Source organism: Halictus rubicundus, chromosome 3, assembly GCF_050948215.1.
Source record: "Halictus rubicundus isolate RS-2024b chromosome 3, iyHalRubi1_principal, whole genome shotgun sequence".
Taxonomy (NCBI): domain Eukaryota; kingdom Metazoa; phylum Arthropoda; class Insecta; order Hymenoptera; family Halictidae; genus Halictus; species Halictus rubicundus.
Window position 1 is genome coordinate 16,480,807 of NC_135151.1, and position 21,468 is coordinate 16,502,274.

At 41.5% G+C, this 21,468-nt stretch overlaps 1 protein-coding gene across 1 annotated transcript in view; it reads right to left on the reverse strand.

The window, feature by feature from the left end:
• LOC143352908 (amyloid beta precursor protein binding family B member 1) overlaps positions 1 to 21,468 on the reverse strand; it is a 289,994-nt gene that overhangs the window by 227,219 nt on the left and 41,307 nt on the right. The window contains exon 3 of the mRNA XM_076785940.1: positions 7,058 to 7,410. Within this exon, the coding sequence (XP_076642055.1) occupies positions 7,058 to 7,349 (292 nt within the window). The 5' untranslated portion in view covers positions 7,350 to 7,410. The remainder of the gene's footprint in view (positions 1 to 7,057; positions 7,411 to 21,468) is intronic.

Genomic DNA, 21,468 nt, shown 5'->3' on the forward strand with positions numbered 1-21,468 from the left:
ACCGCTAGTGTCGTAATCTTAAAAACGCATGCGATGGGAGTCCCATAAACAGCATCTTTAATCAAATGTCTTTTCATGTCTTTATGAAATATCCTACAAAAATAGAAATTTAAATTCACATTCTTTCCACTGTCCAACTAAAACTGAACTGTTTTATAACCCACCTTTCGTAGATCCCAGAAAGTGTGATTAATCAGAAATATATTTTGTATAACAATAATAATACTGACATGTACTTCGTTTGCTACGTTCACTTCACTTTTGTGTCTCATATTCAAACTCGATACAGACACAGGAATTTTATTAATTCTGAACAGAACTAAATCGACGGAAAAAATGCGATACTACATAGTTTCTAGGAATCTTCGATAACGGATCTGTCTGAATCCCGTCGAGAACAATACCTTGTTCAGTGTCCTGCTGCGTAAAATTAGTTGGCCGGCTACAGCTGTTTCAGCTGCGTCCGATGGTAATCTTCCTTCCCAGAAGCCCCCGCGCGGGACTGAAGTCGATTTGTGCGGGGCGATACGATAAAACTCTTCTTCCCAGGGAAACGTTCTTTCTCTTCCAATCGCTGGAAAAATTGCCGTAATCGCCGGCCATTACACCGATGGTGCGACGATAAGGGTAAATTATCCTTGGATTAAAAGTGTCCCGCCCGACGGAGACCGGTGTCCGACAATTTCTAAGGGATCCCGAAGGATCCACGGCGATACTCCATTTTTCTCCGTGGCCGCCACGAAATAGGATAGAGTCACGGAACGATTTATTAAGATCCCGGCAAAGTTCGAAACGGAAGTAAAACCGAAGGAACGCGGAACAATGCTACGCCCAGCCCGGGGAAAAGAATGGGATAGGGATAAGGGAAAAGCAGCTGACATGCCTCGAGAAAGCTTAATGGGTTTAGAGAGTCTGGCTGGACAGGTTATCAGCCTGAAGCCTAGCTCAGTGGCATAAATCCTACTACAGAACACGTACATTTTGTTTACCGCTGCGGACTTGTTGCTTTTAGCGAAAAACCACCTAAATTCATATGGGTCACGTATCCCCCTTCTGTGTGTTCAACAAATACCTTAAACCCTAATGGCTTCTCGGTATCTTTCTAGTCTGATCGGAAAACCGTTCCCAGTGGTTTCGTCCTTCGTATCAATTTCTCACATTTTCCACTGACTCTAAACGAACAGTATCTTCTACACTTCGTTTTATTAGTTGTGCATGACGCGAATAATCTTATTTCTAATTGACCGTAGGGTTTCATTTTCAAATTGACATTGGTCACTCGTCTTTCCATCGCACTGTTATTGTACCAACTAAATGTTCGCTACCGCCGTCGCCGATACTCTCACGTTCATCATAAAGATAATAAAAAGAAGTTCTATAACTTCGTTGCTCGATCTCATAATATACTGCATAATATTCGTAAATTCTAAGGGGGGTGCGTTACATTTCAAAGAAAAATCAGTAACGCCGGTGAGAATTGAAACAAATGCTGATAGCGAGCGTGTTAAGTTGTGAGCAAGGGGGACAGACGAGGGTGAAGAAATAGCGCTTAACTTCAGAAGACAAAGGTGACAGTCCGAGATAGCCCACCATGAACTCCAATTTACTGGACGTAGAGGTAACCGTAGTATTAAGTAGTATCGACGCCTCTGGAAGCGTCGAAGGAGCTTCGTCAGAGGACCGCGAAAATGGATCGAACGAATTAAAAGTTGCGGGGCGGCGAGAGCCGTAATGAAGCGGAAGCAGCGGCAAGAATCACGGTCTGTCTGGGCCTGGTGAGCTTCCTTTTAATATAGGACACTCTTAAATTTCCGTTCTCGGCGTCCGGGAAATAGAGAACGCTAGGGCGACGGCGACGGGGCGCGCAGCACGTTCGCGTAACGACCAGTCGGGGGTCTAAATCTTGATAAACAGCTGCAAAGATTGTTAACGTTCTCCCATTATTTAGTGGAGAGGCCGAGTTTCTCGCGACTCCGGAAGACCGGAGGAAAGGAAAGAATTAGAGGGGAGACAGCCGGAAAAGAAGAAAGAGGTTGGACGTCGGCCAGGCGTTCGATGCACGGCGCGGGACTGAATGCTCTCGATCGCCAAAAAGGGGATCGTTTAGGGCTGCGAGAGGAGAGCGTTCGCGGGCCGTTTTGTCGCGAGAATGATGGCAGCGGGCGCGTCTCTAGATTTGCTTTGTGAAAAGGACTCGAGATGCGAGTCGCCCACGCCATGCTGCGAAGGTTCGTCGATTCGAATGGACGATGGGACGCGTCGCGTCGCGTCGCGTCGCGTCGTCGTAGGCCGTGTACAGTTTACGAGCGAGCGAATTCTTTCTTCTTGGCGCGGTTTAATATGCGACTGCTCCGATCCCGGAATTTGTCAAGCGTGCCGCCCGTTGTTTGCTCGTCTACGAATCGTGCCAAAACTCGGCTACGCCCACCCGGGAGGAGCATTGCAGATTTCCAGCACTCGGCCGAACATATTCGCCCGTCAACGTAATCGCACGGTGCCCGTGCCACTCACCACTGCCAACGCGAGCCAGCTACTTTCACGATGTCGTCACGACACCGTATTGCCCATTAACGCGAAATACGGCGACTCGCGTCGCTGCGGAATGCTCCGTTTCGAAATAAACCCATTAGACGACAGCGCGCCGCGCAGTGCGTTCAGAAGCTCGTTTTCTGGACGAAGTTTCCCATTACTCGAAAATTGTAAGTGACGCGAGAAAATGTTTCCGACGAAAGACAAAATCAAGAGAAAATATAGCTCAATTTGTAGCTGGAGATATTTTCCGGCGCGCGCTACTCTCGATTTCATCCAGAAAACTCATCCAATGGAATAAAAATGCTTGGATTCCACGGCATGCGTATCGTCAATTTTTGGTCCACTTCTAACCCCTATATTACCAAATCTCTGCATAATCCCGTCAGCACGTGACCAGCGCGCGTTAGATTGATCCTTTCTCTTTCGAACGAGCCCTTTCCCAGCGAAAAATATTCTCGTATAAGGGCGAAATGTTGAGGCACGTAAAACCATTTTTCGCCTATTTTTGTCGGTAACGTGGTCACTCTACCTTATCGCGAATCTACGGAGTCTTCACTAGATTCACGGGACCCGTCTAAATGACGGACTCGACATTCTAAGTTTACAATTACTAAGAGTCCAAGGACACACTCGCGAAGAATTGTTCAATAGGCTCGTTTCTTTGAGCACTTATTACCAGAAAAATGGCTGAAAATCTGAATAACTACAATTTTGTTATTTCTACAAGGTAAAATAGTCACTCTTAGTGCTCCGTAAACCTACTGTTAAATAGAACGGCTTCTTTAAATTCCTCTTTCGAACGAGCCCTTTCCCAGCGAAAAATATTCTCGTATAAGGGCGAAATGTTGAGGCACGTAAAACCATTTTTCGCCTATTTTTGTCGGTAACGTGATCACTCTACCTTATCGCGAATCTACGGAGTCTCGGCTCTTAAAAGCGTTTTTCTAAAAATCACTTACTCAAAACCGTTGCCACGATATCTCGAATTCCGGTTGACCAATCGACTTGAAATTTTCGAAGAATTTCCAGCACATACTCTGTTATCCCACGCACCAAAATTTTGAAAACCCGTCAATTTTCCCCTACTGTTTTATCGCGCTAAAGGCCGAAAAATATTTGAAAGATCGATAATTTCATTTCAAAATGCCTTCATAGATATTTTCTTTGGACTCGCACCGCAACTACATTCATACTAATTAAAAGACAACTTCATTCGTTTGTTTCCGACCAGTAGAAAGACCGAATGTTTCTCAAAACGTACTCCATCAAAAAATATACAGTTAATGTAATTTTGATTATTTTTATTTTCAGAAAATCACACATGTGCTTCAGATACCAACGAATATCTGTGCCAAATTCCAATGCAGAAAGTTCAATAGCTTTCCTAAAAAAAATTTCTAAAGATTCGTACAGAAACAACCTGGAAAACCAGAACGCCCTCATTAATCCATTTCATTAAAAACAAGTTGTATTCTTATAGTATTATTTCGTTCCCTGCATACGTCATAAGGCGGTCGCTAGTCCGAGCCAGTACCGGATCCGATATGCTATTCATACCCGGAACGAGTAGCAGTGTTCTCGTTAAAAAGTATTACAAAGGGAATCAGCGCTGCTCCCGGGATCAATACAGCGGCGTACCGTATCCCAAGTATCCGTGTTTCGATATTCAAAGTGCACGATTAAAATGCATGCTGCTGAACGTTCCCCGGCCGAATGAAAGAGACATTTCTCCTTGACCCGAAAGTGTTAATTACGCGAGGACTTGTCTTCGGTAAACAGATTTCGCCGATCTGCCGGTTGCTTAAAAGCCGTAGTTCATGCACTCGCAGTTCATATTACAGTGATTTTTCTATATATGTCGCCGGGGCTTGGATGATAAACGTCGCGGAATTGTCCCCACTACGCCGGGGAGTGCAAACATAACTCGAGATATTTCTTTTGTTGTCAGTTGTACATGTAATGGAAAAATAAATCGTATCGTTAGGTTATTGTACGATGATTGCTTGGTGTATCTATCAATTGGGGAGATAGAAGACCGAGTGTGTTTGCTAATCGTGATATCCGTGTAATCGTTCTGATCGTTTAAAGGATTGCGCAAACTATGTAAGCACGATACGATCTGTTTGCCGATGCACGTCGTCAAACAGGACACTTGTATAATTGATTCGGGTACGTGTTTATTTGCGACTAGCCACGTTGCAGTTTACAATTAGTCATGGAAGTCTGTATGGACCAGTCGAATTATAAATATTTCGAGGAAAGAAACGAAAATGTTGCTCATTCTACGAGCACAGATAGCAGAAAAAAATATAAAAATCTGTAAACGGTCAATATAATTTGTTGCAATAACAATTGTGCACACCAACGCAACGTATTTACAAGTCTCATTTATTGTTAGTGATATGTATGACGCGAAGGGCTGAAATGCGCTATTTTTGAAGCGATGGATACAAGCGGTATTTTTGTCTGCCTTAATTAGTTTCACATTTTAATTAGTACAGACGTGAACATGTACTTTTTGGATAAAATAGTATTTGAAATAAAACAATATTTTCAGAGGTCGTTACGAGTACATATATATGTATCACAAATATTATGTAAGATAAATATTGGAATGCACGAGTAATACGGTTAACCTGAACTAACTATATTCTCGAAGAGCTTATGTAGGACATCTTTCAATTTCATCCTAGGCTTGAGTTGATAAGAGTTCTTGAATTATACCTTGCCTTTACGCTCCACTCCTACTGCCATTTGATTTGTTCTATTCGTGATTCTATAGTTACTATACTCTACTTCAATACCACTTTTGTTTAAGTTTCTGTACATTCTCGTATGTACAATAGGATTATTGCTATTAGTAGAATCATTGTTGCTAGTGTGAACTATATACCGAGTTCACACTAGTGTACAATGAATGTATATTATAGCTGTAATTTTTTTAAATTGTTGGTGTATCGTTATCTTTTATGAATAGAAGTGTGTGTAGTTAGATTGGACGGTTCTTATCGTTGCACCTACGTTTGTGATGTGCTAACAACGATTAACATTGCTGCGTCTTGCTTTCCATCAATGAGATTTATCGCTCGATTTGTTTTTTAGTCTGCTTTAATATCTGAACTGTCAACTGTAAGTTATTATTAGCATAAACTTCCACAGACTATTATCATTATCTTCCACTGCACTCGCAAAGAATAACCAAAGCTTGAAGAACATGCATCATTGCCTGTGGTACATTTGCCTGATAGGTGTAGAAATACATTTTTTTTTTTTTTTTGGTTTTTGAGATAAAAACACGTCAGCTATAAATTAATAAATTTGTTGAATACATTTTTGTACATTGTTGGCTGGTTCGAAGCATGTGTCTGCTCAATGAAGAGTCATATCGAGCGAACAAATAGCATGGAGGAGAACTTCACAACTCAAGGATTTCGGTAAAAAGTTTAATAAAAATCGATTGACATATACCTCAACCATAAAACGGCCGCTTCACTCTATTTCGTCGTTCATGTTCATAAAATGATATTGGAGAATTTCGATGTTCTTTTTACAAAACCATGAAAAAATCGAGAGGATATTTTCATTTACCCCTTTTAGCCTCAATCATCCCCCGTGTCGTATTAATTATTTTTTCATTGTTAACCGGTATGGCAATACCCAAAATTTTCTATGGCATTCAATGATGTACTTTACAGTTTCAGTGCATATTTTTAACAAGAATATTTAAGGTCTTAAAAGGAATTTGAATTAACATAAGGGTGAAAGAAAAATTTTATAAAGTTAATTATCTACCTTTCCGTTATACTGAATTTTTACCAATGTGTCAGCTTGATACAAAGGGACTAATTGGATTTGAAAAATGAGGATATGCGAAGGTTAAAGTGGGTGATCAAATTATAACGAACTGATGGAAAAATTACACAAAGATGGCTCTCATCTTTACTCTCAACTTTACGCACTTTATTTTTACTTGTGTTTTATTGGTTTACTCAAATTACTCGAAAATGGAGGTGTATCTTTATCGGCAGCAGCTCATTCAATCGCAAAATTTGTATGCGAAATCATCGCCGTATGTTATTGAAAACGTAAATATATATCCGATAATGAAAGAGGTATTATAGACTGTGGATTTTATTCATGACAAAAATTAATGTACTACAGAACTACGAGGACATTGCAACAATTTCAGAAAAAAAGAACATTGCTCCCGGTTCTTACAATTGACGCTCAATATTTTGATTGGGCATAAAGATCCGCAGTCTAGTTGCAACATTCTTTCGGTTCCTCGTAACTGTTTCGATCGGGACCGATACATAACAGTTTGGAACAGTTATTTTCAGAACCTTTTCAGCGGTGAAAGGAGCTCGTTTCTACAGCAAATAAAAATAGAAATTCCACACGACCCCCTGTTAGATGTCTTGTCTCCGACAATGCGCCGGCTAACAAAGAGAATCCTTGGACAGGTGGGAAGAAGAGTAGAAAGAAGTGAAAAAAAAGAAAGAAAAGAGTGGAAACGAGCACTTACCTAGGAAGACGCTCTCGTCGATGTCGTCGGCGTACAGGTCGAGGGCAAGGTCGACTGCACCGTCGGTGCTAGCCTGTTCGGTCATCTTGGCGAGGTCCATCAGCTCGTTTCGTATCGCCGGGTGGCCCTTGGTCAGAAGCTCGGCCAACAGGGTCAGGTAAGATGAGTTCAGGGAAGTAGGGCTGGTAGCACGTAGACAGCCTGGCAGCCAGAATCCTAAGAGACCGTAGGGAACCACCGGTACCGCTCCGGTACTGACGAAGCCACCGTTCAGAAGTTCGCCGCACAACATAGGTGCAGCGATGACCTCAGCTCCTCCCTCGTGACCTTGGCAACGCCTCGATGTCGACTACCTGCGTAAACAGATCCGGAGGCGCGGGATTAATCGAAGCTGCTGGATTACTCGCTCCGACGGAATCGAATTACGAGAGGAGGCGTTTAATCGTTTCAAATCGTCAAGTGGCTCGACCGACTCCTTCCATAGTGATCGAGCTCCCCTACAACAACTGCACGCTCTCCGCGCGCGAACAGGGATCTCGCTTCACAGAATTCTTTAACGCTTCTTTCCCATTTTTACTTCGTTCAATATGTTACTTCCGGATTCTTGAAATTTTCCATTTTTGCTCCGTTCAATATGTTACTTTGAGTTTTGTTCGTTCAGTGACGTTTTAAACAGTGAACTGTCTCTCTCGATCGATGAAACAGAAGGAAAACTAACACCTTTCGCGTTTACATAAGGGTTATTTAATAAGAAAACACTGTTATTTAGTTAAAGTTTTGGCTACAACCAACAAGAGTCTAATATCACATCTACAACTCTTTAACGCTTCTTTAAATTTTCCATTCTTACTTCGTTCAATCAGTTACTTTCGGATTCTTTAAATTTTCCATTTTTACTCCATTCAATAAGTTACTTCCGGATTCTTGAAATTTTCCGTTTTTACTTTGTTCAATAAGTTACTTTGAGATTTGTTGGAATTTCTCGGACTGCTGGGACGGCTGACGCGTCTGGTCATGGTCAACCAATTCTACTTCCTGGGAACGCTGGGCCACGCGAGTCCTTCGAATCGTTTGCAATAATTATATTCATTCGGTGACGTTTTGAACGGTAAACTGTCTCTCTCGATCGATGAAACGCAAGGAAAACTAACACCTTTCGCGTTTACATAAGGGTTATTTAATAAGAAAACACTGTTGTTTAGTTAAAGTTTGGGCTACAACTAACAAGAGTCTAATATCACATCTACAACTAATGATAATCAGGTTCTGTGCGACGATTGAACACGGTCCCTTAAAATAGAAAATTATGTTTTGAAATAATAGTTAAACTTATTTCAAACAATGGTAATCTTGTAAAACTCGACGAAGAAAATGTGTTTGATATAATTTGATAAATTCATTCGCCGTAACATATCCGGAAGTGAAAATGATACTAGCACACTTTTAGTATGGCTGAAAGTACAGTGACAAGGTATCAATATCAGGGATACATAGTGGACACAACCAGGTGAAACCAGACATTGCTTTTGTTGGAATTTATTTCATAAACAGAACAAAATGAATCTGTTATTTCTTTAGAAGGAAGGATCGTTTGAATCGGCTTTTGATATACATTGTATCTGCAGTTAATATACATTGTATGTTGTCCCCGGCATGGGACCCTCGATCCTCTGATGTTCATATTGAACTGTTGCTCCTCTGTTTCGTTTTCTTGTTTCATTCGCGACGTTTCTCTCAAACCGTAAAGACGTGTCTGACGACGTGCTATTAGAGAATTCGTTGAAATATAATCTCTATTCCGTGTGCTACAAAAGAGTGTGCTTTCTTTATATATATACCCATATCCCATTAGCTTTCAATTCTACCGATGTTATCTGTTCAGATTATGCGAGATCGCAGGATAGAAGGAATGATTTGAAGTTGCGAGCACTAGATAGCCGAATGTAAACCATAACTGTGAGTCTCAAACCAGATAAGACGGTACGTTCTGGATTATAGATAACACGGACACAGCACGGTGCAGGCATGCAACCCACTATCGTATCAAATCGTTCCGCCCACGTGTAACATCAGCAGGCCATAAGTTCGCACTGGAAGTATCTAGAGTACTTTTTATGATGTATGAGATTTTCGTATTAATATTGCAAGTCGCCGAAGTCGTAAAATCTACTGCAGGGCTTGATGGAACGCTTCAGCAGCATACTGATGTTTTCAACGTAACTTGAAGAATTTTTATAAAAAGTAGACGCTTCTTCGCAGGAAGATATTCATTTTTATTTATTTAACGTACGTGCTCGAAACGAAATATTTTCTCGAACTCTTGTCTTACTTTTGTATATTTAAAGATTAATTTTCGCATTGGTATACTGGTTCAGTTAGAATCTGCAAAATTTAAAAAACTTTATACTTTTATAATATTTTCAGATTTCTAAGGGGCAAGGAAACTCTTGGAAAATTTAATAACATATTTACTTTAACTTCTCTCTGAGGAATCTTGAAATTGGCAAAATAAATTCTCAAGATAATGGTTATTATTATGCGGATATTTATGCGAATTACTGTTGAAAAACAAATTTTCTTCCCCTGATCGTTGCTTCTACTAAATCAAAAATAAAATCGCAATGAGTTGCGTTAAATCTTTCATTGTACAGTTTGCAATGGATATTTCATTAACAGTAGGTTCACGGGACCCGTCAAAATGGCGGGTTCTGATATATTTAATTTACAAATATGGGGATTGTAAATACGCCTAAAAAACGACTAAAAATTTGGACAGACACATTCTTGTCGTTTCTATAATGTAAAATTACCTTTGGTGCCCCGTGAACCTAGCGCTAAGTTTTGCTTTCGTCGAAATCGCGACGGGATCGGCGCGTAAACAGAAAAATAACGAGAATCGACAAATTTCAACGCCGGTGTTGAAGCCGTTAATAGAGTGTGCATTGTTACGCCTTTCGGAGGTGCACAGTGTTTTCGGTGCTGCTCTGCATGAAACGGGGACAAGAAGCGTGGGCGATACTCAGCATCCGAAGAGAAACATCGCGAACGTGCTTGGCGTGAAATTGTCCCGATCCCGGCAGTGGAACGTAAGGTCGTTACTCTTTCGGAATCCGGTCGCGCAGCCGAATAATATGCCGCAACGAAAGGCGGTATGCGCCGTTGAGAACAAAACTTCGAGACCATCTGCATGACAAAAGAGTTGGCACAACGCTGGACAACGGAGGTGCCCGCGGAACAATGCGATCCACGGTTCACATGGTTCCTGCACAATTATCGTGAAACGCGCGCAAATTAATACCGCACACACTGGCACGCGTGCTCGACCAAACACACTCCGGGGCGAACATAATTCTTCGTGTGCACGCGAAGACGGTGTAGTCGGGCTGCGGATTCACTCGTAAAAATCGATCACGTCGACTACGGGGCCCCGTAGCCCGGGATCGCAAAAGAATTTTGACGCTTCGCAACACGTGCTCCGATCGTAAAGTTTCGGAGGGCGAAACGCGCGAAATTGAACCCACCCGTCATCTTTCCGTGTACGCCGGCCTAGTTCCGATGTGTGTACTATACCACGGGAAGAAAGTTCCCGGGGGGTCGGGGAATCGCTATGTCGCGCCGGAATTCGCCGATATCCTCGCGAAAACACGCCGAGAGCTGCCCCGTTCCCGGAGTGCAACGCGACAAACGGGCCGGAGCAAATGGACTGCGACCAGAAGAGAAAACCAGAGACGTTGACCCAATGGACGCTGGGACATTCCTCTGGAGCCGTGGCGCACCGGTGACGTCACCGGTCGTTTGCGTGGGCGTGGACACGCCGGATGATCTCACGTTCGCCGAGTTACACACGTACGGAGCTCGATGCAACCCACCGCGAGCCTGATCGATTCGTCGATCGCGCATTGTATCGAACGCAGCCATCTCGAATGAGTTTGTTAACACGTTCTCTGCTGCAGCACGGCGTTCCGATTCGAGATAATATGGACAACACTCTCTTTTTATACTTATCGTGTGTCGCGTGGCTCTATAGAGTAATTTAAAAAAATTAATACACTTATTTTTATTGACTACTACTTGTTCATTAACTGCTACGTGATTCTTTCGAAATGCATTTATATACTTCGTTAGCCGTTTCAGCACATTTCCTACGGGAATTTTCAATTTCAGTGAAAATAGTGGTGAGTAATGTTTTTTTTTTTTCGTCGCCCCTTGACGAAAGTCGGTATTTTTTAATTGGATTTAAATCTGGACCGTATGTTGGCCAATTTGAAAGTTTAAGTAGCCGTGAATTTAACCATAATTCCGCCATGTTTTATGGGTGTTCCGGATTTCAATCTTGTTGAAATTAATATCGTTCTCGACTGGCGTGTTTTCAATTGTTTCTGTCGATTACGCTCGTAAAATTTATTTGTACGACCGCTCTTGGACCTGACTAGTTTTAGCACTAATTTGTGAGTGTAGAATAAATTCGGATAGGACAAAGGATAATAATTGAATTAATTGCTATAGTGAAATCTTTATTTGGTTGAGAAATATTTGCTTGTTAGTTTGTCAGAAATGGTACTAAAAAAATGGCGAAAAAGGCCAGGACAGTAATTTTTATGGAACATCATAAACCAGTTACTTTTACTAGCTTTTTTGATGCCGAGTGTTTCTACTGTTAAAGTGCTTTTAATTCTATTCGAACGAAAATGTACGTACTATGATGGATAATAAAGTAGCACATAGTCATTAAAAATACAGTTTCTTGGATATTTAGATATATTGCAAAATTAACAATAATAAAAATAGTTTACTTTAACGACTCTTCGATATACAAAAAGTTAACTAACAGAAAATACTGAGAATAATCTAGAACGTATAAAGAGTACATAATGAAGTCATAAAAGATGCAGAATACGAGACATCAAAACCGATAATACATAAAATGGAAACGTCATGTAACCTGAGAGAAGCGGATTTATAACGTCATCTGTGTACATATCGAACATCGTCATAATAATACTCGATCGATGGAATATTATAATAATAGCCTATAGTAATAATTGGAATATGCGAAAAATGTCGATAACGTAATATCGAGAGTAGGAAATTTTATGCATTAATAACGTGTAGAGGCTGCAGAAAATTATGAAACACAAAATTTAGTAGAATTCAATATACTTTCATATAGTTTTCAATTTATTAGAAGCACGAATACAGAAAGAAGCAGTTCACTGAACTATAACTTTTTTTAACCATAAAAGCGTATGTTTGTCGCACGACGCTTCTCAGTGAAAAAAACATTGATATTTTTAATGCAGTGCAATGTCTGTACTATTGCATACTTCGCAGAAATAAAGCAGTTTAAAGTTTTGACTCATGCAATCATGCTTAGAAGAGAAAGGATTGCAATGAATCACTGCTTATAATTCACAAGACCTGTTCGATCCATGTAAATAGCGATGACAAGTGCAACGTGAATGTGAATTGAACCCTGCAATTTATTATTCCCCTGAAAATCTCTCTTAGTATGCTACAAACTATCCAACACTATAAAGCTTATGATATCGTGTGTCTCACTCGTTCCTAAAAATTTCTACAAAGCATAAATTCATGAAGATCTGCAACGCATAATTACGTACCAGAAAGGAAACGGTGGTTACTAAAAGATTAATAAAGACTCCGGCCCGTCAGCTACATCAGAGGAACATAACTTTAATCAGAATCTTTTTATAATCACTGCACTTTGAATTTTATTGTAACAGGATTTTCTCGCTTCGGGAAATGTTCCCGGTAGAATGATTAAAGTCGGAAATTATGTCTGAAAGCTGAATATCAAAGGTATCAAAGGATAAATGATGACTTTAATGCCTCAATATGTGCAGAAAACTCCGATAACAAAACATTGTAATTTTTCATTAATATTTCATGAAAGGTTTACCAGTATACGCGTGACATTTTTCTGGTTGAAACGAGTCCAAACATGACACGATTTGAAGCATATTTGCAGAGCCTCCATTATCCGAACCGATGATATCCGAACTGTCCGTTATTCGAATGAAAATAGCTCCGTCTAAATCGATCCATGTCAGTGATGATAGTAATAATAGTTTAAGAGGTTCTACTTTATTGTGAATTAAATGTGTAAATATAACATAACCTAAATTGTGTCACCAAAAAATGTCACGAATATATTGGCAAAGGTTTCAGCATAAAATTGTTAAAATTTCATTGTATTGGTATTGTCTCTCTCTTTCTTTGCTACGTTGGTCGTTAGCGACAAGTGATCAAGAAACAGTGTTGGGCCAGCCACGAATTTTTCCGCGAATGGCCACGGTAAACCTTGGCAGATCGGAAACGAGAGGTGCCATGGGAAATGATCTCCCGTTAATTCGATCGTCTATGCACGAGCTATCTGCGACATACATATTTCATGGGTATCCCGATTACACCGCGAGAAATCGCTGTGCAGTTCAAGTCCCAGAAATTCCTGATCGGAATTTCGAGCGAGTTCAGTAATCATTGGCGTAGACGCGCCAAGGCGACGACGCGTAATCAAATTGATAATTTTACACAGCGTCATCCCGGGGAAACGATATTCCATACGGCCCTTATTTCAATCCGATTTCTCCTTAGGTGTGTCTCTGATCGATCGTGTTTTTTTTTTTCTTCAAAGTAACAATCTCGTTCGGGCTCCCCGGAAATTTTCTCGCGAAGATTTATCGAAGCACGAGGATCCCATCTGCGATGCTCGCTGCCGCGAAAATTACAGGATGTAGAGCAGACGTGTAATACAGTTTGCACGGTACACGAGCGGAATATATAGTCGATATTACGTGTACAATAGACAACCGCAATTTCTCGGCCGTCTTTCGTTAAGTCTGCATCGGACCTGAAACGATCATTCGGCTCGCGAAATTGGCGGAACGTTCGTCCGCAGACGAGCCGAGTGTTAGGGATGGCCGAGTATTATGATCGGAGTGACTTAATTTTCCAGAAACACCAGCGCCGCTGCGCCATTGTAAGACGACCAGTTCCGGCCGGGAGAACGACGTTTTACTGTGTACTATTTTCGCGAGAAAGCACACTGTGCAGAGTGTATACGTGAACGGAACATCGTATCGGGACGACGTTGCAAAATCTGCGACATTGGCGATGCACGGCAGAACATTTTCGAAATTCCCTCTACCGAGCGAAACAAACGTTATTCCGGGTGATGTGTTCCCCGGAATATGATGCATTCCACCCAATTAATTTATTTAATGATCACGCTATCGATACCGTAATGCGTCTTGGCACGTCACTGAGCCATGAAATTCGTATAATGTAGAAACATTCGCGCGAGCGTTAGAATGAATAAAAATGATATCTGAACGCGCATACTATAGTATGTACCGTGGTCAGAGCGATTGTTTCAAGTTATAACTTTGTTACCAGCGCTGAAAAACGTCAAAGGCGAAAAATGAACGCTTCGAAGAGTCATCTGTAGAATCACGCTTTTTCTTTTTAAGTGCAGCGACGCATGTGCAATCAACAATCGCATTGTACGCTTTTTTTTACATGGATAGATTTTTCTCGCCGTTCTATGTAAAAAGGTAAAACAAAGGATGTAAAAATGTTTTCAAAAAACATTGTTATCGAAGAACACCGTAAACATTTCGGGCAATACCTTTCAATTCGATTGTTTAGATCGAAACAACTGAAAAGTGAACGGAAATTCATCGAAATGATAATTGGGAAAGTATCGCTTTGCATCGTAATTAATATCAATTAAAGTTAATAACAGTTTGCATCGGATTATGCTCGACGAAAATTTGACGAGTGACGATGAATTCAGCACGTACTTAAATTATTATCGAAGTCTGCAAACGCAATTCGACACACAATTACGGAGCAGACCGAGTGTATAATATAATAATTACTATACGTCATTATATACAAGCATAAAAGTAAGAGATCAATAATTCATTAAGCGGAGAATCGTAATGAATCAATTATAAAATCGTTGAGTGTAAGGAGTTTTTTATTTAATCACAGTTATCTGCATTCACAATGAATCACTATTAAATCGTTAAAATCGGAACACATTTGCATCCGAACGAATTTATGTTACAACCCGATATATTTTCAATCAAATAAATAGAATGTACAATGAAAAATCGAATTAACACAAGTCTCCAACAGTCCTCGACAAAATAGTATTTGAAATAGAAAATAGTAAACTGTTTATTTTATTTTTATACTATACCTATAATCATGCAAATAAAATATTTTATTTATAAGAAAAAGTTTGTGAAATACTATTTGAAAATAGTATTTTAGTTGGAAAATATTAAAAATAATGAGACTTATTTTGTAGGACTATGAAAAATAGTATGTTATTACGACAATTGTCGTCTGTTTATCAACATGTTACATGCAAATATTCGTAATTAAGCTTCTTATGTTAAAATTTATAATATTAACTATTTGCTTAACTTATTTACATTGTAAGGAAATATTTGAAATACAACATTAAAATATTTTATGTATCTGGTTACAAAATAAAAATATATTATATTTGTCGAAATTTTTCGTTCGATTTAAAGTAGTTTTATTTGAACCACATTAAATTATACTATTTAAAATAGTATGTTAAGTATTTTTTCTCGAAATTTTGCCCAGGTCTGGTTTCCAAATATTATCGGAACACAGCGGATTTTACAGATTTATGGCAAAAATAGGTGCAAGTGGAAAGAGTACAAAGATTGAAAGAATTTAAGAGTGTCTATGAAGTGTTTTCGGCTTTTCGAAGGTATTGAAGAAGGGAAGAAATTTCTGGTACCAGTTCCTTGCAATTAATGTAGACAATTTTGCATAAAGTTCTTCAGTCTAATATCGATTATGCTCGCCGATCACTGAGACTGTTTGTGCATGTCTTCCTCTAAGGCTTCGGCCTCAAAAGTCCTTTCGGGAGTTCTTTTCCCAGATCAAGAGTAATCCCTCAGGGATCTCTCTCTCTCTGTCTCTCTCACTCTTTGAGGTTTGAAGAGTTCATTGTAGAAGTTTTTACGTTAAGTCTCAAGGGTTGTATGCGAGATGTTCACTTAAAGTTTCAAAGGTCCGAGGTCTGTCTGTCACTCTGACGGGCCCAATAGAATGATTTCCAACTGCAACCATAGGGGTTCCCTTGAAGAGCTTCACCTGCACCACTCCCCTTTCTGATCTCTGAATATCCATTAAATTGATCTGCGCCCGAAGATTCGGAAAGTCTTCCCCTAAACTCTCAGCAGTCTCTGGTGAGAACTCGATCGGAAGCCTCAGAAGTCCCATGGGCGATCACCCCTTGGGTTCTTAGAGGTTTCTCCAGAAATTCTTTATCTGAGACCTCGGGAGTTCCTGAAGAGGTTCCTCACTCTTTTTCCTACAGATCCGGAAGTGCTCCGAGAGTTTCCTTTTCTTCTTTACACTCAAATTCTGTCAATGTCTCCCCCTCGGTGTCATAAGGACTTCTAGTTAGAGACTCGGGGGTTCTTCGAGGTCTCATTTTGGGATTGTCCCCGCAAGGAATCGAGAACTTTGAAGTTCCACGGGGTGGATCATCTCTGAAAGTTCCCTAAGGTTTCTTGGGAGATTTCCACCCAGGTTGCTAAGGTGTCTCTCAGAAAACATCCCCCCTAGGGACTTAAAAGTTGCCCGGATCGAGAAGGTTGTTTCTGGGACGCTTTTCTCAAGGTGTGTTCGTGTATTCGCACCGTATAAAAAATATATACACAACAAACGAAAATTTTAACAGTAATTGCTGAATAAAATCTGTTTAGAAAAGAGACGCATAAATTTCCAAGAGTAGCATAAACGAAGTATCGTGTTGGGCAACCATAGTCTCCGGACGGTCGGAGTATCGGGTTCGCTGTAAAGTAGCAGTGCAGAGTAGACGGCGAGTGGCAGGATCGCGGCGGGCGATCGAGGTGTGCAAAATTGATAAGCCGGCAGCGATTTAAGTTGAATCGATAACGGGGTTAAAACTTACGCAGCCGAAATTACCGTATTCAGTCTCAGATTCCTTTTTCCCGTGATTGCACGCGATTCGAGTAACGGTTCATGATCGTCGAATTACACCATTACCGGGTCGAATGAATCATGACTGGCTACGAATACTGCTGCGCCGGTACTGAGAAGTTTGCAGATAACACCGGGGAACAGGAGGGGTTGGAAGAAGCCATCGACCAGGAGCGGCAGACGAACGGGCGCCGTGACCACCCCACCCTGAACCCACACTACAGTCCCTTTTATTCACCGGCTTATCCAAAACTGGAACAGCCCCTTGCTCAGCCAGGGAGCACGAAACGTATGAGCACTGAGCACGAGATATTCGTTCCACCTTCGCGGCCATTCATAAAACAACCTTAAACGCCGCTTTTAACCGCTAAATACAGCCTGATTTACGACGGTATCTGCCCGCCCCCGCCAAAAATTTCACGGTCCGTTTAACCTATGGTAAAAAGAAATCATTGCTGCGCGAGATTATCCGACCCACAATTCTACGCAATTGTAGCCGCCGTTTTCCAGGGCCAGTCACTTAACTGCAACATCTGCATTTATTCGTAAATAAAAAACGTCTCAGACGAGAGTTCTTCGATATTCACTAATTCGGTTTTTCCATTCGACGGAATATCAAAATTACTAACGCCTTTCTATTTCGCGTTAAGTGGATACATCAAATTAATGAGTCGTGTGCATAGAAATAAGTAAGTGCTAGTAAGAATTGAGTATAAGCGAAAGCAAATATTAGGTTTCTTGCGCATAATTTTCCATTAGCATTGGATAGTAAAATAGTGAATAATTTATCCTCCATGTACGCAGAACCGAGTGTTTGCCCAATGACATGTAACTAAATATTATCATTTGATTTCGTGCGATTACATTTTAAACACATTTACCATTTCTTTTGTGTGGAACAAGCAGCTTGCGAACGAGACTATACGATACAATCGAGTGTCGAGTGTGTTTGAGGCTTGACGAAAAATCAGCGAATTCCCGGTCCTGTAACGGGATACGTTTCATTACCAAGGGAAAGGTAACCGAACTCCCGACAAATTTGCACAGTTTGGTAGCCGGTAACGCGAAACGATGAGGGATCACGAATTTTCAAACTCGCCGGGCGCTGTTTGCGGCCACGAATTTCTCTATTCCGGCGCCGTTCGATTCCCGAGGGCCGTTGAACTCTTGGTGCATTCACAAAGTAGCTGAAGTTCGCGCGGGTCGATAGATATATAAACGAGTCGTAAGTTTCTCGGGTGCAGGACTCCGTGAGCGCTTTCGCGAGCACGTACACACGAATCATGGAGGATCGTTTCCACCCTCGCGTCTGGGTAAACATCGTCGACGCGTCGTTACCAGCTCCAATCTCGGTTGTGCCCCGCGAAAATCCGACGGGACTCGATATCACCTGCCGGAAAATCGTGACGTCGTCGAACCAACCGACGGCGGCGTGGCTTATACACGGCAAACTCGGTCGGGGTGCTCTCGATATCGCGATGTTGCTCGTTCCCTGCAATCATGCTAGCCCTCGCCGCCCGTCCACCATCGATAGAGACCGGGAGACGGGAGTCTTCGTTTGATGATCCTTCCAAGGTGGGCCCAGATATGTACACGGATATATCAATCGGAGCGGAATCGGCAACATCAAAGCGTAGACGACGAAATATCCGCGCAAACAGACCCCAGATAAAATCGATGACGTCGGAGCGCTCGAGGAACGCATGCATCGTTTAAAATTACGTGTAATATCTGGGCTCGATCTGGCCTCGCCCAGCATCGCCGGTAGTCGAAGTCGAGAAGCAGGAATTCCGACTGATGAGAAAGTTGAACGAATTTTTTATCTGAGCACACGCCGCGTCTAAGAGCAGCTAGCCGACTCGATAAGAGGCGAAAGTCATTTGCTCCCCCTAACTCGCCCCGGCAAAACGAAATCTTCTAAATCGAAGACGGGTGCTACCCGCCCCGACAAGAATCTCGTCATTAAGATTTTTGATTTGAATGCAAATAGGCTGCTAGTTCTCCGGTATCTCCGCTTCCCTCCACCCCGAGGGGTATTTCACACCGTAAATGGAAATAGACCTTATTTTCCAGAGCGGGACAGGGACGTTCGAACGACGTTGAAGACACGGTTCAAGAGGGTCGGCGCTGAATCCGCGGACAACTTTTGCAATCAGTTCCCCGTCGAACAATCACTTGAACATGACTACATCGGGACCTCGATTATCCGAACTAAGCAGGGAAACATGGCTGTTCGAATAATGGACACGGTTACGTAGTTGCAGGTCCAGGCTGGTGTGCCTGCAAGTGTGACAACGTTTCTAAATAAATATTAACAGGTCGATTACAATATTAGGTATAAGAACGTGCAATATAAAATATAATATTTCATTTGAAAATATAAATGCGACCTTCACAGGACAATTACCATCATATGTCCCCCATGATACCACACAACTCTCGTCTAAAACATTTGTTTATATTCTTGATACTTATGGAGATAATCACATATAGACACTTGAAACGAACATACTGTATATGTAACTTACAACCAGACTGCGAATCATTATGCAATATAAAACTCTTATACATCAATCGCAATCTGTAGCAGCTAGGTAAACATTTTTTTTTCTCATTAATAATTTTTATATGTTAAAAACGGTATTTCGATATTCTTGAACTTTTTTCATCTTCCCACTGTCTTGAATTACATAAAACCCGCAGTCTACTCATATATTATCCTTTCTCAAGTTTTGTCAATATTCATGGTTTATTTTAATCGACAGACGCAACGTTGAAAACTACATATTAAATCTCTGGTGAAAGAGCATCTAATAGCAACAAGTACCGGTATATAATTTCTATATGTTAAAAATAGCATATCGACATCGTTAAACTACTTTAATCCTTTTACTGTTTTGAATTACACTGACTCATTTCTGTGATAAATGCATAAGATCAGCAGTCTACTTATAAGTCACAAGGTTTTGGAGCGAATTAGTTCATCATAGGACACACTAGTGTCGGAACCACGTTGGTACCATAAGTACTACTTAAACGTCACACTATAAGTTGTAGACGTTAAACTGTTTTAATCCTTTTACTGTTTTGAATTACACTGACTCATTTCTGTGATAAATGCATAAGATCCGCAGTCTACTTATAAGTCACAAGGTTTTGGAACGAATTAGTTCATCATAGGACACACTAGTGTCGGAACCACGTTGGTACCATAAGTACTACTTAAACGTCACACTATAAGTTGTAGACGTTAAACTGTTTTAATCCTTTTACTGTTTTGAATTACACTGACTCATTTCTGTGATAAATGCATAAGATCCGCAGTCTACTTATAAGTCACAAGGTTTTGGAGCGAATTAGTTCATCATAGGACACACTAGTGTCGGAACCACGTTGGTACCATAAGTACTACTTAAACGTCACACTATAAGATGTAGACGTTAAACTGTTTTAATCCTTTTACTGTTTTGAATTACACTCACTCATTTCTGTGATAAATGCATAAGATCCGCAGTCTACTTATAAGTCACAAGGTTTTGGAGCGAATTAGTTCATCATAGGACACACTAGTGTCGGAACCACGTTGGTACCATAAGTACTACTTGAACGTCACAGTATAAAATGTAGACACACACTGATTTTTGAAAGAAGCATAATGAATTTCTTGTATATAAAAGAGATTGTTGAAAATCTGTTATTTTTTCAGCGGTTCGAAGGTACGCATCACCTCGAGGCAAGAGGAATGATTTTCCAGGGCGCAGGTAGGTCAGGTAAGACATAATCTACCGGCTTCTGCTTGTTACACAGACCGCGTGGCTCCCTGTCGCCGCGGCTCGGCGTCGCCCGTAAAGACGACAAACTCGACGTAATTTCATCCCGTCTAGGTGCGTCTATATACACACGTAGCGGCGTCGGCGTCGTCCTTCGGCCAAATGAGATTTTACTTCGCAGCGGGTCGCGCGCGTCTCCCTGCGACACGCGCTAACAACGGCGCGCCTCGCCGATGAGAATGAAACGGTTCACGCGAACCAACACCCTGGGTCCCGTATCGCACCCTCTCCAACCCCCTTGAACGGGGGTGTCAGGGGGGGCCGTTCTCTTGTTACCGTCCGAAACGCCGTTGCCGTAATCTAACGTTACATCCTCTTACGGTGGAATTTTTGTTAACGAGAAGGAGAAGGTGGCCGGAAAGTCAAAGTCGGTGGCGAGCGAAGAAACACGACACGGAATATGGCGGCTCGGCGCGGCGACTCGACGGGTTTACGGGCGAACGACGCTGAAAATAATTCACAATTACGGCTCGCGTTTCTCCTTTAGGTGGGCACCGCGACCCGATGCAGCAACCCGGCTCCGTTTCCCCGTCACGGCGCAACGCCAGCGGGAAACGATGTCCG